Source organism: Harpia harpyja, chromosome 6 (genome assembly GCF_026419915.1).
Source record: "Harpia harpyja isolate bHarHar1 chromosome 6, bHarHar1 primary haplotype, whole genome shotgun sequence".
In the NCBI taxonomy this organism is placed as follows: domain Eukaryota; kingdom Metazoa; phylum Chordata; class Aves; order Accipitriformes; family Accipitridae; genus Harpia; species Harpia harpyja.
In genome coordinates this window covers 57,085,982-57,104,230 of record NC_068945.1, presented here as the reverse complement: position 1 = coordinate 57,104,230, position 18,249 = coordinate 57,085,982, and the positions used below count along the sequence as shown (strand labels likewise).

The following is an 18,249-nucleotide window of genomic DNA, read 5'->3' as shown; positions in this document are numbered from 1 at the left end:
ATCCAGGTTTATTCTTTTAAACAAATCAACTGTTACCTATGTATTCATTGACTCTTTCACTGAACTGTAGCAGGACTGTCTTCTCCAAGAGACTTGTAGTTTTGACTCTTTCCTAAGAATTGTCAGTTACGTTCTTACAGCTTTTTTTTTTTTTCTTTCCTGCTTGGCAAGTGCAAAGATTACCTTGGCTTGTCTGTAGTACATTCAGAGAGTCCACCCCAGGATTACAGACAATCAAACCAAAACCCAGCATCTCATTTATTACCCTTAATTTCTCTGGTACCATGTCTGTCTGGTTACTGTAGCTGTTAGTAATTTAATATTTCAGTTTCTTCAGGATCTCTGAGTGACTATTATGTGTTACTCCAGACTTGGTTACTCTCGGGGGGTAGAATTCATTCTATTAAGATCTGGAGAATCTCAGCCTTCATAAAGAGTTTCAATGTGGGGAACCTTCCCAAAAGGTCTCAATAATGAATCCTGATTGATGGAAAAAAAAATCATTTAGCTTTTGTCCTGTCTTTTGAGATTCTTATGATAGTCTGAATGTCAACCACCCCTGCAGACTGTCTAACAGCCTTCCTTCTTGAAGTAGGTTTTATTAGTTTGTAGGTTTCTAAGCTGTTCCATGTGGGTTTGTGGTAAGCTCATGCAATTCAGGTTCCCTGGACAGTCTGTGGATTATAGCCCCCTTCTACTAGTTGCTGTTTGTCACCCCATAATTAGCATGATGTTAGTATTGTCAGTTCATGCTGTTATCCAGGCAAATCCAGAGATATATTTCCTAAAATATAAATATTTTTTTGTACTCGGTGAAGTAGAATTGCTACTTGCCAGTGAGGTTCTACTTTGTGTCCATTCAGCTCTGGTTTGGTTTTGGGGTTCTCTGAGTAGTAGTTTGTGCTTGGGTTGTTCCTCTTCTTTATTTAGGAAAGAATTATCCATTAAACATCATTGCATAAGCAAAAGATCTTATCCCTTGTAAAAACATATCTCAAAACAGAAAGAAACTGTTGTTGCTCTGCAAGTACTTTGGCCTTTCTCTGGCCTTCCTTGAATGCGTGAGGAGGATGTAAACTCTGTTCTGTTCAGACTGTTTTATCTGAGCTCTCTTTCTGTCACTTAGCTGTAAGAAGTTGAGAAGTTGATGTGAATGTCTTTACAGTATTCTAGCTTCTTTCTTCATTTTGGAAGTGAAGGCATTTCATAACAGCTTTTGCAATTTAGGTTGGAGCTTATCCAGGAAGCTCTAAGTTAGGTAAAACTCCTTAGACCTCGAAGAGCATGTGCAGAAGATGCTAGATGATAAGCTTAAGTATGCTTTTTAAACCAAACGCAACTTGTAAGCAGCCCAGTAGGGCAATTACTAAAGGATCCTCTATTTCTGTCTTAGTGTCTAGTTTTATGCTGTGTATAGTCTTTCAATATCATGCACAATCTGATAATCCCCTCTGATACATTTAACCTTCAAAGATGATAGATGTCAATGAATTTCTGTTTCATCTAGATTACTTATTTATTTTTCTTCAGGTCACGTGTATATGTTAGCTATTTATTGCAGGGACAGTGTAGGCACGTGGCTGTAGGTTCGCAGTCTGCTTAGCACATAGAGAACCCTGTGTCTTGGCATGTCGAACTGCATGGGCTAATTAAACCTGAAACCAGCTCTTTGATTTCTGGTTACTGTACATTGATGGAGTACTCGGAAGTAAACCCAACTGAGGTCTTGCATAACCAGAATTTGAGAATCATCTGTCCTGTTTTACCATGTTTTGCTGTTGTTATGTTTTGCTTTAGTACATACATATTGTATTAGAATCATAGGATAATCTGGGTTGGAGGGGACCTCAGAAGCTTTCTAGTTTAACCTCTGGTTCAAAGCAGGGTCAGCTCCAAGGTCAGAGGAGGCTGCTCAGAATTTTATCCAGTCTGGTTTTGAAAACATCCAAGAATGAAGACTATACAACCTCCTTTGGCAAACCGTTCCAATGCTTTTTCCATATTGTACCCTGGTGAAGAGAACAGAGGCTTCAAAGTCAAGGAGGAGAACCTTGAGTGTTGAAGTGGTAGCCAAGATTCATGGAGTAGAATACCAAAGTTCTGTCCCCTCTGGCACAGGATCAAGCAGTCTTGGGCTAGGCCCACTTGTAAGCTAGTATGTTTTTTTATTATTGATTCTCTCCTTGGGAAAGCTTAACTCTTCCACATTAGTCTTATTTAAGTCCCTGAGATCACTTAGCTGTTTGGCTAAACACTGTAGATACTTGTGGAACTAAGCCAACTGAATGAATGTATGGGTCTTGAAGGTTTCTGTGAATTACCAAATTCATAATTTTATGGTGTCACTTAAACAATTTTTATGCCTACTTATATGAGGGGAGAACCTAAGCTCCTGGGACTGCTTGTTTCTGCTTTTTATGTTAGTGGAAAGCGAATGTGAATGTTTTCAACAGTGTATTTTTCTGAAGTCTTAACATTTTAATGAGTTGGAAAAAAAGGTCATCAGTGTCTACTCGCAAGTATGGCAGAGTTACAGCCTCAGAGTAGCAGATGCTATAATCTGACACCCTCAATAAATAGTTTTTCCTGGACTGAATTATTTTACATGCATGCTTACTTACTGGTAAGCTTCCTCTGAGCAGAGAAGTAGATCATCATGAAGTACTTCTAGTAGTCCAGGGCTGCTGAGTCACTTTAAAATAAGTAATTTTCCAGTCTATTTCAAATATTACAGCTTAAGGTGGTATTTCTGGGGTACCCCTGCCTACATTCTGATACCAAAGTTCTTTTTTTCCCTATGTACCTTTATTTCCAATACAAATCCTTTGCACCTCAGAGACCTTCATGCATTTTTTTGAGGTTTGTGTGGCTTCAGCCCTCATCTTTGCTAAGGGGGAATCAAGCTAGCTATTTTTGGAGCTTTGGCACTGAAACATTGTATCCTGTTCCTCCTTGCTTGTTGAAATTTCTTTAGCAATATCATCCAGCTTTTAGCCTGCCTCTTTGTGGAGTCATTTATCCTTGCTTCAGGAAGCCTATTTGTGAGACAGAGGGGCTCCATTACTTGTCCACTAATTTTTGGTATATCAAGGCTAGCAAAGTGCTGTGACTCTGCAGAGGATCAAGGCACAAAGTATGTCTCCAGGAATCCCTGGTGTTTTTTAACAGCATGCTCATGAATCCCTAGACTTGTGTGTCCTCTTTTGACACCCATCTTTGATACAGCTAGGATTACACTACTAATCTACCTTTCAAATGATGGCCATAATATGCCCTGCAGGATCAGCAGTTTTTAACGTTATACTTGTAAAAGTCTTACTAAGTTGGTATAATGGCTAAACTGACTGCTCTTAAGCCTTTTCCTCACGCCTTTTGACAGAAACAATAAGGGCAAGAGGGTATCAAGTTGATTGAATTCAAAGATTTGCACAAGCAAACTGGCTTTTGGACCTCTCTCTTCTCAGAAAGCGAAATAGAAAAAGTCTCAGACGTAGATCCTCCCAAGGACTGTGCAGTTTTCCAGTGGGTGAATTGAGCAGTTTCGAGCAAGACAGCTTGTATTTCAAAAATAATATTGCTTTCTTTTTGAACTCTACAGGTTTGTGCTGTTCAGGGACATACTGTTTCAAGTGTAGATGTTTGGAGAGTGCCTCTATTTGTGTCTCTGGGAACTGCGTATAAACAATCCAACTGCTCCCTGAGAAGTAAAACCCTATGAAAAGTTTTGTCTCAACTTCAGAACCTGTAGATCAGCATCGATCAAATTGAAATAGCTCAGATACCACTCAGATATTTTTAGTCTGGTGAAACTGTCTAGGCTTTAACAACATAAAACCTTGTGGAGCTGGCCCTTGAGTCTCTGATGATAGTCACCAGTCCAGTTTGCTAGGTTTTGTGCTTTTACATGCCTCAAGAGCCTGTCTTAGAGTTTACTTTAAATTTAAGAAACATACAGTTTGATTAAAATCTCTTTCTTGGAAGTCTTCTGTGAAGATGCTAAGAAAATAATATCTGCAAATAAAACTGCTTTCTGGAAAACCTGCTTATCTAGTCCTCCTCTTCTAGCTCTCTTTCTTAGGGAATTGTTACCTGCAAACACAGTCGGCATCCTTCACTAAATTTAACCTCTTAGCTTACTGTGGCAATAAGGTAGCACTCTTGCAGCAAAGATCTAATGTGTTTTATCTCTGCCTCTTGGATTCTCCTGGCTTGCTAGGTGGAAAAACTTCCCTTCATTGTGAATTGGAGCTCTCAATCTCTTGTCTTTATCTGCAAGCTACTGTCATCATGGTTGCAGCGTTTGTCCTGAGCAGCAGCGTGACAGTATTGATCTTCAGCCTCTGCTGTGTTGCAGAGTGTTATACATACTCTGATTCTCCTTCTCATATTTCTTGTCACCTTAGCAGCTAGTGGAGGTGGAAGAAAGACTTTCACAGGTGTTTAAATGAAAGTTTCTTTCCCAGATAATCTACTTTTCCTTAGAGAGTAATAGGCTCACTATCTCTCTCTCTTAGTCCTTCAGTTATGTGTCTTGCAGCAAACACTTCTGATTCCTGTTCAATTTTTTTCTCCTTTGTCTTTTTTCCTTAGAAGAACAAACCCACTTTTTTCCTCTCCTGCCTTTACCTTTTGCCTGTCGTTATGGTGGTCATTTATATAAATTATTAATATAGTCAGAATCCCTAGACTACACATTCTCAAACTTCTTCCTGGTTCCTTAAACTCAGGGGTAAGCTCAAGTGGCAGAGATAGGCTTTTGCTGCTCCTGCGTGAAGCATTATGAGCCCATAAATTACTCCCTTGATGACAGAGTTATCTACAAAACGTAGTGGCTTTTCTTTGTGGGAGCCTATAAACAGTAATAAGGTGAGATGATTCAGACTAGAGGCAAACATGCTTCTTCATGCCAGGAGGGTAAGTCAGGCCTTCCAGAAGGCTGGGGAGGAATGACACATGCAAACTCCTCTATACCTGTTCTTGTGTTATGCTGCTTGCTAGTTGAAGCAGTGTAGGTCTAAGCAAGACTGATGTATTTGTGCTGTTGAATTTTATTACTCTACATGTGGCCTCAAACAACCTGCCAACCTTCCCACCCCAAAACCCTTGTCAGGGTACCCAAATGTCTCAGTAGAATTGCTAATAGAATTGGTGACTAGGGTAGCCATGAGATGGAGGTGGAGTTTGGGAGTGGGTTAAAAAAAAAAAATGATAAAACTTCACTAAAGGACCGCACCCTGCTGATTCCTTGCCAGAGGTTACAGTCACTCTGCTGCCAAGAGGCAATGTTCTCTTGAAGCTGGATGGCCATACACAGGCTTACAAAATTTTCAGTGTCAATTGTTGATAGTGACTGGTCATGCAATTGAAAGTATGTGGCCAAACTTTGCAAAAAGATTCTTTAGTAACAAGCTGCTTTTTTCCCCTACTATATGTAGTTACTATATAAAGTGATCAAGTACTGTGTTAAATAGATCTGACTCTTTTCATTCTGTTGCTAATAAAACTTTTAATTCTAGATTTGGATATCAAAACATCAGGGACTGGCTGCGTGAAGATTCAGAAAATAGAATGTGATAACTGCAAAATAGAAACAGAGAAGGGGACTAGCGTCTTGCAGTCAATAAAGGTATGAAGAACCCTCCCCCACCCCATCAGTGTTTTAAAAGGGATTGTGTGGTGGAATATAGTTTAAGAACTTAATTACCAGTTCTGGAGATGAGAAGTACTCTGGTATTTCTAAGTGTTACTATGTGTGTAGCATCTCACCTTTATTTATCGCATACCATTACGACACAAAGTCAATAACACTAAATGATGTGGAGTCAGAAGTCCAGGTACCTTTGATGATAGCCAAAGTCAGCAGAAACAGTGACAGCAGTAAGCCTGATTTCTGTCCATCCTGCCCCTCAAAAAAAAAACCAAAAAAACCCACTCCAGACAGACTGCTATTTCCTGTCTAGTAGGTTAATAGTTATGCTTGCTCAGTTGGGACTTTGCAGTATGCTGCTTTTTTTTTTCCCTGTGGTTTTTTTTTAATAATTCTGATATATCAGTGCTATTGACAAACTCTTTAGGTTAATTTTCAATCAGAAGTTACACATTACATGTCCGAAATACATGACTGAAATATATCTGATAAATACTGTATAAATCATGGTCATGACCTTGTTTCTTCAGTCTTAAGACTTCAGGTTTGCTGACATAGGCTTTTGTATAAATAATCAAAGTATATGTCACTTAGGTGCTGTTTGGAAACAAATTCACTTGAATAATTGGGATGGTACCTGCAGGAATTGGTATAAATTCAAAAGAAGGGCTTTTCAAATAGGGTAATTCCTAAGTTTAAGTATTTTTGAGATATGGAAAATCTTCCAATGTTTTTCTCTACCATGGTAATACATGATTTTATATTGCACATATGGGAAACTGAACTTAAGGGGAAATTTGATATACAATAGAGCTAGGTTTACTCCATATTTAGTGAACTACAGACAACCTGAATCTTCCAGATTCTGTGTAATTGACCATATTACTCTTAAAAAGGTAACTAAAATCTAACAAAAAATTAACAGTACTATATGTGTTATTGCTGTCTAAAGCTTTGGTTAAAAATTACTCTGTTATATAGCAGCAAACAGCAGTACATGAGAAGCTACATAATATGAGAAAACAAGGTAGTTTTGTCCAGCAATAGTGACAGTAATCACAGCATGCCATCACATTTGTCAAGAATTTTTTGTGATGTCATGGAAAAAGAGGATTCTCAGGAAAGACAACTAACTAATTTCATGGGCACCTTTTTTCATATATAATCTGAGACGTGAAAAGTGTTTAGCAGAGAAGCAGAATTATTCGCCTTTGGGGTTTTTTCAAAGCTACTGAAAATCTTACAGACTAGATTCTGTAGTACAGCACAAGAGCCGATTCCCCTTTAGGGAATGTGCTTTACTGAGCAAACTGAAGTGATACTGCCCTCCCCTGGATGGATTCAAGAGCTGTTTAATGTTGCTTCACTATCATGCTCTCCACAAACCTCATCGACTAGCAAAGCAGTAGACTCTCTTTACAGTAGAGAGCAAAAGATCGTTGATCAATGACTTTAATCCCCACATGACCAGATTTATTTATTTATTTATTCAAGAGCACCAGCAAACAGCTTCATGACTGCTAATTCTCTTGCCACAGACTGCAAGAAGTTGTTTGTATAACTTGTAATTCAAAAAACTTGCTGATTTTTGGTATACTGTATGGTGTCTTTACAGAAGACGTAGAAATTTGACATCTACTTTCCTTAATCATGCATGCTAGTAATTGAACAGAAAAGATGAGTATTCTCTATGAGTTTTCTAATGGATTTTGACTGGTACTTTTGGTGTGGTAGGCATTATCTGGCCAGTGAGATTTGTTGAGGGTTGTTTTATTGAGATTATTTTTTGTTGATTGTTGTTTTGTAATTGGCAAAAGCCCGGTTCACCCGATCCCTTCCAAGTCTCTAGGTCATCTGATAGTAGCAGTAATTCCAAAATACAGTTATGACTTCTAGGTCTTCTTCAGAGTATAGTGCTGCTTCTTTTTAATTTTTTCTCCTGCTTCTTACTACAGTCCATCAGCTTAGCAGTGACAGTGGGACCAAGGAGACCCTTCAATTTTGTTTCTGTGTTCAGCGGTTACTTCTGACTCCTTGACTGTGCCAGTGATAACAAAAATTTCCAGGTGTCTTGTGCATGGTCAGTGGAAGACCTGCCATGCTTCCTCACCACACACCATGTCTGAGCCTGATTTGTTAAAGTCCTGCACCACTGTCCTTCCTTTCTTTGAACTGAACAAGTTTTTCTGTTTTTCTTTTAACACTTGTCATGGCCTTGACAGCCTTTTACCTCTTCCTTGCTCAAACCTTTCTCCCTCGTTAGGAGAAGCCCTATGACAAATTAGTGTTTCTTACTTTCAGCTAGTAGAATGTTCCCTCTTAATGAAAAAGCTTCTCTCAGCAAATCCTGCTGTCTGTTAGGTGTCTCTATTGACACCTACCACTGAAAGCCTGGTTTTAAGAGGATAGGGATAGTCTAATAATTCTGGAGAAGAAAGTTGAGGTACCTGTGTCCTTATCAAAGATTTTTCTATCCCAAAAATGATAGATTAAAAAAAAAAAAATTGAGGAAATAAGTGTGTATGTTGTCGTTTTATTTTATTTAACTATCAGTGGCCATACTGGTAAGTCATTGCTATACATAAATTCTTCTAATCTTATGAGTTTCTGTATTTTTCTCAAGTTATATGCTTGGATGATTTGCTTTTTAACCATTATTCTGATAATGTGCCTAATGTAACTGCCTCAAAGGAACTGTTATGTCTGGCTGAAGCATCTAATTTAGCTTTACCCTGTTTACTGTATATGGAGAGAATCATCTATTATATTTGTATAGAAGCTTAACTGAACACCCAAGTTATTTACAACCTTTAAAAGGTCTGAAGCACTGCTGTAGTCTCAAGTTAGGGGTGTTGCATTTTACTGTGGGGAAGCCTCTTAAATGAAGAGGAGAAAGCAAGACTTGGGAACACAAAAACTAAGAAACACTGCTGTAGAGTTGTTCCTGTCTTATGAAACCCCATGAAACTTCTGATTCTTGGTCTTTCATCAGAAATGTGTTGGAGCAGTATAAGTCCATGTTTTCCATATTGCAAACTTGATTTCATATATATATATATATACACACACACATATTTAAAAGTCTGTAATCTTGTTGTCATCTGCTTAGACCTAGTTAATGCAATTTATTATTGCTTATCCAGACAGGTGTATAATAATCTAAATATCTTGAATATTTCTGATATGCTTGATTGTCAAATTTAACAGATGATGTCCTAAATTAAATAGCATCTACAGGAATAATACCCTTTTCAATGGAAACAAATATATCCAAAAATGGAAGTGGTGGTATCGGAAAATGAAGGATATGGGAGTGGGGGGAGCTTATCCAGCATTAAGTATAAAAAATACTGAATATTTTTTTAATTCTATGTTATTCCAATGTTCACGCTGGTGAACTTAAGCAAAAGAGCTTTGCTGTCGAGATATGTAGACTACTTAAAGTCAAGATTTGTTGAAGTTGCAGCTTATGAATACAGTTAGATGATTTAAATCTGATCTTTAAATTATTTTTTTCCCCTTCTCCCTTCTCACAAACGGTTGGCTTTTACTCTCAAGACCTGGTTTTTTTTGTCTTTCTGAGATTAGTTTGTGTGTATTTCTGTACATTTTTTTCTCTCTGTCAGTTGTATGCAACAGCTGAAAGGTATGAGGGCTATAGCATTTTTTGACTTGAAACATGGTTTCTTTGTGAAAAACTTGAGACTGTAATGCAGATGTATGCAAAATACCTAACTTGAATTAGAATCTGTTTGGAGTGAAACACTGTAGGATCTGGTTGTACTTGCAGGCCTCAGGTTTGCACTGGTATGCATCCACAGAAGCTTATGGGTATTCATAATACTCCAAGCATAAGTAGCTCTGTGGTGTGTTTGTGTGTATATATATGATTATCCTGCAGACTTCTGTGACACTGTAGGTTCCAGATCACTGGAAGGTTTCAGTTTGCTAGTTCATTTCTCACTGCCAGCTCGTGTTTCTCATCTGCTGCAGCACTGGGTATATGCATACCTTGGTTTCTGGATGGAGTATAAATAAAATACAAAGTTCCCTCTTTCTTCCCCTGCTGCTTATTTTAATATATACTGAGTAAATGTTTTTCTAGTTCAAAAAAACAAAACAAAACAAAAAAAACCACCTGTATTGAGAATAAAAGGTTCCTCAGCATCATTCTTTCCCTTGTGTTTCGGTTACAAAGAAAGGTGACTTGTTTTGAGTTTGACTCCACTGGAAATAAACAGCACATTTGGCAATCACCTGAGAAGAAACCTTTACAGTAAAATGGAAGTTTGTGATCCAAGGTAGTTATTGTGGTACAGCTTGAAAAAATGCTTTGCATGTTGTTTTCTAAATATGATTATCCTAACCATATGATTTTTAAACTTTTTTTTCAGAGCCATAAAATTGATATACGGTCAAATGGTGGCAAAGTAATTGGTCTTGGAACACTTTATGGAAATACAGATATTCGTGCAACAGAGAAGGGTGTAAGTAAGAAGTAAAACTTTGTCTTCAATGGCTTATTCAGCTTGTCTGTTGCAAAATGACTAAATTTTGAGAATGAGCTGAAGAATATTTAATGACCCTCATTGGTTGATTGTCATTTCACTGTTAACTTAAATTTGTCTGGTTAATTATACTATCTTATCTTATACTTGATTTGGATTAGTAAACAGGCTCCACAGAAAGAGCAGGAATAAGCATGTGATCATTCCATCAGTACAGAGGTTGTGCTAGCTCATACAGCTCATAAGCTTTAATTATGTAGACCCTCACAACCCTCTTAAACTTTTTACTTGGCTGATATCTAGGCACCTGGATTCTACAATAGGCCCATGAGTTTGTGTCTCATGAATAGTGTCTTGATATTTGTACATGCTGTATGCTTCCAGCATTATATGGTTGTAAGAACAGAAGAGTAGGTTTGCATATTTCTTTGCAGCTGAGGAAATATAATCACATATAATTTTGAGATGCAACAAGAATCATGACCAGCAAGAGTTTCATAGAGAAATAGCTTGCTTTTTTCAGCAGATGGCAGTATAAGACAAACATCATACTACTCTAATCTGGTTTGGTTTCTTGCTGTAAGGAGTCAACTCTCCATTATTTAAAATAATGTAGAGCTAGACTCCCTTCCATAATGCTACAGTTCTCGTACCCAGTCTGGCTTTTGGGCTCAACTTGAATGTTTAGGCATCATAATATCCATGCCACTGGTTGCCTTAGGACTCATTAAATCTGAAGCATTGCTATATGAACATGTGGAGCCAAGCCAAGTCTGGAAGTAGCTTGGATGCCTGCAGTACTCTGTCAGGATCAATAGGTACCCTTAAAACCAGCAGCACTGGAAAGAATCAGAAAGAGTGCAGGTAGCTCTTCCTAGCCAAGGGTAGAACTGAGGTCAAGCTATTAAGTTCTAGGAGTCCAAAATCACCTCTGTGAAGTGCCATTTGGCACTGTTCTACACCTTATAGACTGGGTTCTGAGATAATATGTTCACTTACACTGAGCCAGCTGTGAGCTGTTCTTAACGTCTCTCTGTAAACTAAGAAACTTGCCATTGGATTTTCCAAAAACTGCCAACATTAAATTACCTGCATTTCTTTGCAGTGGATGCTAGCCTGCCTTTTACGTACAGAAGAGCCCAGAGGCTGCTATAGCTGTACTGTTGTTGGGGATTGTTTAGTCCGGAGAAAAGGAAGCTGAGGGGAGACCTTATTGCTCTCTACAGCTACTGAAAGGAGGCTGTAGTGAGGTGGGTATTGGTCTCTTTTCCCAAGTAACAAGTGACAGGATGAGAGGAAGCGGCCTCAAGTTGTGCCAGGGGAGGTTTAGATTGGATATTAGGAAAAATTTCTTCACCAAAAGAGTTGTCAAGCATTTGAACAGGCTGCCCAGGGAAGTGGTTGATTGATTCATCCCTGCAGGTACTTAAAAGGTGTGTAGATGTGGCACTTAGGGACATGGTTTAGTGGTGGACCTGGTAGTGTTAGGTTTACAGTTGGACTCAATGATCTTAAGGGCCTTTTCCAACGTAAATGATTCTATGATTGGTATTTCTGCATGAACATTACTTCATCCCAGCAAGACCTCCCAGCGTAAAGCAGAGTGGGTAAGGTCTGACTGTGACATGCTCTCTTGATGCCACAGTTGGACTGATCAGTGCTAATTGATTGGCAGTTCCCTTGGGTCTATTACTAGTTAGTGGAGTTAGGATTCTTCCTAAGCCACTAGTAGCCACAGGGAGTGGAATAGGGCAGAGGTAGCTTACAGCTTTCTTGATGTGTCATCCATCTTCCTGCAGAGGGCTTCTGTTGGAGGGATCTGAAAACTGGAATCCTTGCATTCTACCAGTGAATAAGATTGGGTGCAATCTAGGAAGTGCTTTGACTGCTGTGGATTCATGCTGTTCACAACGTAATAGCATGGTGGTGGTCTTTAGAGTTGTGCTGCTTAGTCATTTGTCCCAAACTAGTTTGTTACACCAATGCAGTCCATGGAGTTCATTTCAAATAGCATCTTGCTGGAGTTGATAAAAACAAGTGGATGGTAGAAAAATTATTAGATCTATATCTACGTGAAAATATAGTTCATGAAAATGAGAAATATAATTGTTTTGCTTTGAGTCTTTAAATGCTGTTTGAAAACTTTTTTCAGACACACTGTCCTTCTGAAACAATAAAACAAACTTAATGCATATTAAGTTGAAGTGCTTCTTTGTGATCATAAATATTTATATAGTCTGTAATATCATTAGAAGTCACTCTTACAGTTCTAAAGCTGTAGTGACTTGAGTGAAGTGAGTAATTTTTGACTGGAATTTACAGCTATGGAACAATATTTTGGCTTATGTTATTGGACTTCTCATCAACAAAGTTTGTGTAGTTAGGAAGGACAGTGTGAGATTTCTTTTCTTGGTTGGCCCCTTCTGTTAATAATCTGTCAGCCTTATGTCTCCTGTGTATGTTTGTATGAGATGTTTCTTCCATCAGTTGTAGTCATCATTATGTAATTACGGCTATGTCAGCATTTCCAGCCCCCTCCTGGAGGTGGGGAGGGAAAAGATGTGGTAAAAGACACTAAGCACTTGAGAAATAGAGAATATTTTTAAGGGGCGAAAATGGAGAAGACACTAGTAAAGTATCTGAGCAAGGGTAGCACAGAAAGGAAGGCCAGGAAGAAGAATATGTTGGGAAGGAGTTGTTTATGTTGTATTTAAACATAGGAAGATGATAGTTTTCATCTTGAAATCTGTTCAGGTGCAAAAACATTCTCAGTCTGATTTATGAAGGTAGACTGACCTTTTTTCTTAAAAGGGTAAGAAACTGATGGAACTTGAGCATGTGGTCAGTCTCAGTAACTGCAACTCCCAAGGCTCTACTCTCAAGGGAAGGAATTTTTCTGGAAAACCTGGTGGTTCAGTGGACAACAATAATCAAATTTTTTTGACTGGGGAGTCATTAGCTAATCTCTACCACGGGGACTTTTCTATACACTTACTTAGCAGAGCCAAACATCTACGTTCTGCCAAAAATTCATAAAAGTTAAAGAATTTGGGACTGAAACATATTTAGTCTCAGTAAAAAGTAATCCTATCTTTTCTTCGTGCTTTCACTATCTAGAATACTTTTTAGTCTTGAGCAGTCTGACTGATTTCCCTGCCCTCCCCCCTCCCCGATTTGGGTTATTCTGAAGCAAATGTTCATTGTATTGGTAGGGTGTTTGTTGGGGGGGGGGTTGTTTTGTTTTTTTTTTTATAGTAACTAGCTGACTCTACTTCTTTTTATCTTGTGCTGAGACAACTCTTTATTGCTGTGCATTTTTAAGAAAGGTAGTTGGGGCTAAATAAGATGAGTTGGTATGCGAGCTTGTTTATAATAAAGCACTTCATAATATTTAAATAAGATAAATGTCTAAATAGGGTTAAGACTTGCATACCATAGTAACAGATGTAGCTTTTGGGGCTTTCCTCTTCCAGTTCAGGAATGCCACAAGGCAGCCAGTTTGCACTCAAACTATGCTGATATCTTCATTTTATCTACTCTCCACCCACCCCCCCACCCCCCGAAAGTGTGCCTCACTCTATTTTCATTGTGCTGATAGCAGTGATGGCCCTGCTAAAATTGGAAAGGTTTTTTGCAAGTCATTTAACTCTTCAGAACAGGTTTGGATTGTAGAGCCTAAAATTACAGTGGCTTTTCTTTTACTTGTTGCTTTGGCCATGTGCCACAGCATGTTTACACTTTGCTGTCCTGGGCGAGGAAGTAGTGGAGTACTCTGTGGGAAACATTCCTAGGACAGTTGCAGTGTAAACTTATGTTTGTTAAGGTGTCTGCTTGTTAGAGTTTTGTTAGAAGCATTGGAAGATTGAAAAGCTGAACTGCTGTCACTTTCAGTAGTGACAAATTATGCCTTAGTATCATTGGTTTTATTTACTGTTGATGCTTAGATTCTGTAGCATAGCTTTAAGCAGCATCACCTGCAGAGATTGTAGATATTGACTGTCACATATCTCTAATCCTAGCACAGCACTTTGATGACCAGATTTTCTTAAAGGTTAATGTATTTTGTTACATTCTTGGAGACCTGCTTTGTATTGTAGCATCATGTCAAAAGTCTTAAGACAGTAGTCCATTCTGTAATCTTATGACTTAAGGTGTAAAGATGGTGTAAAGCTCGGTATGTATGGATTGGAGAGGTCACAGTATAATTTGGCTGTCCTATAGTCCATATTAAACCAGCTGCTTGGGACACAATGCAGGATGGAGTTTGTGCAAGACTAGTTGCTGTTTGTCAGAATACCTCTTACTTCATCCATAGTTTATTCTTTATGTAACATAACACTGGAAGGGTCAGCAGACTTATTTTTTCATATTAACTTTTTTCCACAAGATGACAATGCTAAAATGACAAAGTGGATTTAAAGATAATTTGACGTAAGGCACAGTTTGATCTAGAAGGCCATATGTAATTTCATTAAATGAATAAGGATTTTGTGCAGTTCACTTGAAGTCTGCGTAAGCAAAATAAAAACAAATTGAGTGGGGGTTAAGTATGAACTATTGCATGATTCCATCATAAATCAAGTTTAACAGAGGAAGAATAGAATTAAATTCATATGGTAGTTGCACAAGCATGTGATTTGTTCTGGTTTGTTCATATAGGTGTAGGTTATGTCACACGACTGGTCACTTGTACATAGATAACCTCATCTATCACCTTTTATTCCCCAAATCTATCCATAGTGCAACTTTTCAATTCTTATCCTTTCTCTAAATTTCTGTTGAGAAGAAGTAGAAATTGAGATCTTATCCCTCATTTTTCAAGGCTTTGTATAGCTTGAGGCTTAAGTCCAAGAATAGAGGCCTGAGTAACTGAGGTAATATGAACAATTATGCTGAGAAAAAGAGCAGCTCTGGCTTTTTTGCAAACTTTCACGAAAGCTATGTCTACAAAGTGAGCCGGTTAAAAATCTGCATAAATAGCTGTATGTAACAGAGAGTGGATGTTTCAGTATGTGGTGGCAGAAAACTGATTACCAATGCTTTAAGTGTCATAATGCTGTATGAACATTAAGTCTTCATTATTAAAGCTAATCCTTTTTTTTCTTTTCAAAATTAAGTGGTTTAGTTTTTAAAAATAAATCAAGTTTTTCTGTCATCCATTTGTGACTATTTGGGTTCTTTACCTGTACGATGGATGCAATAATTCATAGGAATGTCATAAAGAATCATTAACTTATTGGTCAGAGCTCTTGGATGAAAAAGTTTGGGTATTTTTGTCTTGTGTAGCTTTTAACTAAGAACTTGATTCCTTTTTTTCTGTACCAACAACTGCTTTCCATTTGTTTTGCCTCTTAATAGTGTTACTTCCCTCTGCCTTTTCAAACTGTGATGACAAGTTTTCCATTACACTTATTTAAGTTTATTTCTCTTAGAGTGTGAATATAGAGAAGCTGCAGGGGACATCCATCAACATATCTACTGAAGATGGGCTGCTGAAAACTAAGTATCTCTATGCAGAAACATCATCTCTGTCTTCAGTAGCTGGTGATATTCTGCTGGGAAGTATTCACGGTAAGAAGGAAATACTGCCACAAATTTGGCTGCTTTGAAGGTATTCATAATGTTCACAGTAACAAATGGACTAATGCTATAGACTATCACTAAATCAGCTGTGCACGGTATATGAACAAAACAGTTCTGTCTTTGTTAAAGACTGAATTGATGAGAATTAACTTACCATATAGCATACTGTATTTATTAAAAAAAAAACAATTTTATGAGCACACTTGTGAAATAGCAAAAAGTGTATATTACAGGAAAGAAACATTACACATACTAAGGATGTCAAAATATTTTAAAATTCAGCAATGAAATTACACAAAGTAGTAAAGAGGCTACTCTTTCCCTCTCTCCATCCTTTATTTTCTTTGTGGGAGAAGTAACTCTTATAGCATCTACTAAGAACTATGGTAGAACTCAGTCGTATTTAGAAGATTTTAGCAGAAATAGTCTGTGTGTGTGCTGGTGCCCTGTACTAATAAAGTGGTGAAAATTTCTGTTCTTTGATTGGGGGAAAAAAAGTCTCTTATCCATCCACCCTTTAATGTATTTCACCTAGAACTAAAACTAATTAACTTGAGAGTCTTTTATAGAAACAGCAGTCAAGGTTGGAATCTGGTGTGGTTTTCTAATTTAACAATATTCCCACTGAATTCTGACTGTGCTGTAATGAATTTGTGGTGATTTAACATTAAGTAAAACAAACTGAAGGATGTACAAAACCTGAAAATTACTCAGGTCAGTCAGAGTTCCAGATTTCCAGCCATATGCCTTATAAACAATTTGCTGCAATTTCTTAGCAATTTTGTGTTGTCATCTTGCTTGAGAAATGACTCGTTTCTTCCTTAAAGGAGCAACTCCTTTGTCCATTTACAGTAAATTTAAGAATGGTTTCTAAACCTGTTAGGTAAAGTTCACTTCAGCATGCATAGGCAGAAATAAGATTTTCTTCTTCTTCTTCTTCTTCTTCTTCTTCTTCTTCTTGTATTTTTCCTAAAATGTAGACTGTATTGTTACTGGTACTTCTGTCTGATAAGCTGTTTTGTTTTTCTAATTTCAAACTGATACAATACTGTGGAATGATCACTTTATGAGCATGTTCATGCCTCTGTGCACATCCAAAAGTTCATTTTTTGTTTTCATGGTACAAAAATGAAATCATAACTGCTGTAGTTAGTGACTTCCTTAGTAATGCCTCATTGTCATTTAGCTGAAGAACAATGTGAAAACAAATAGAATTGTATCCAAATTATACAGACATTTCTTATGTTACTTCAGGATTATTTTCATGAGCTCTCTACTAAATGGGTCTGGAACACCTAATGTTATTTTAGCTGTTTCTTTTACAAACAATTGCACATTTGCTTGGTACTTCTAGTCTGTTTTTTCAGAAAAATATTTTCTGCAAAACATCATGCTCCTCATGTTTTAATAGTAAAAGCAAATACTTTTAAAGTCTTTTAAATCATTACATTGCATATATATATACACACACAAACACATATATATTAGTGGAAAAGATAAACTCCTATTATATGTTAGAAAAAAAATGGTCACTTTCACTTTAATCTTTGTTCATGAGGTAGCTCAATTTTAGTAGTATTGTTTGTAAACACTTGGGCAGATTGTTTCTTAGGCAATTAAGCCTGCTATTTCCCTATAGCTGACAGTATGCTGATATTATAGTTGGCATAAAATCAGTACATCTGTGCACAAAACTAAGTTAGACTTCATTGCTTTTGCACTGAGAATTTTGAAGTCAGGGCAACACAAACTTTACAAACCTGTTGGAGACCCATTTTGTAGTTGAATCTTGGGCTTTACAATTCCAACACGGTCAGTGCCTAGGCTTGCTTAATTGCTGTTTTGCATGCTTTGTACTTTTACTGAATGAATTTTATGCATTTAGTGAATAATGCATTATTTTGTAGAAATTGGTTTTGAGTCATTTTCATCAGCTTCTATAACAGGCATTAGAGATGTCCGGTGCCACTGAGCTTTTGAGTTGACACTTGAAAAACAAAAGGGCAACAGCTCTGAGACTGAGAAATGTGCTACTTTATCCAAGGGGCAGTAACATTATAGTGAAACTTCTCCACAGAGGGGCACATAGGAGAAAACGGAAACCTCTCTTTGCAACTGTGCCAAAGTCTTGGGTTGAGTTGCATTGATTATTAATTTATTTTATCCACAAAATAGTTTAAGTTGGAAAAGAATTTGACATCTAGTCCAAACTAATGCTTAAAGTGGGCTCAATCAGAGCAAACTTGCTCATGGCCTTGTCTGGTTGAGCTTTGAATATTCTCAAGGACAAAGATTGCATGACCTTTCTGGGAGACTTGTTCCAGTCCTGAATTATCCTTCTGGTGTGAAGAAAACCTTGTCCTGCCCCCCCCTCTGTCCCCATCCCTGTCCCCCCCCCCCCTTTTTTTTTTAATCATAATTTCCATTATGGCAACTTCTAAACATAATCCCTTCTTCTTGCTGCCTCACCATGAGAAGAGTCTGTCTCTTTTCTCTATATCTTCCCCTTAG

At 37.7% G+C, this 18,249-nt stretch overlaps 1 protein-coding gene across 2 annotated transcripts in view; it reads left to right on the top strand.

The window, feature by feature from the left end:
* Positions 1–18,249, top strand: part of FAM185A (family with sequence similarity 185 member A) — a 47,488-nt gene that overhangs the window by 2,559 nt on the left and 26,680 nt on the right. For both annotated transcript variants that reach the window (XM_052788965.1, XM_052788964.1), the window contains exons 2-4: positions 5,517–5,626; positions 10,042–10,134; positions 15,588–15,726. In XM_052788965.1, the coding sequence (XP_052644925.1) occupies positions 5,517–5,626; positions 10,042–10,134; positions 15,588–15,726 (342 nt within the window). The remainder of the gene's footprint in view (positions 1–5,516; positions 5,627–10,041; positions 10,135–15,587; positions 15,727–18,249) is intronic.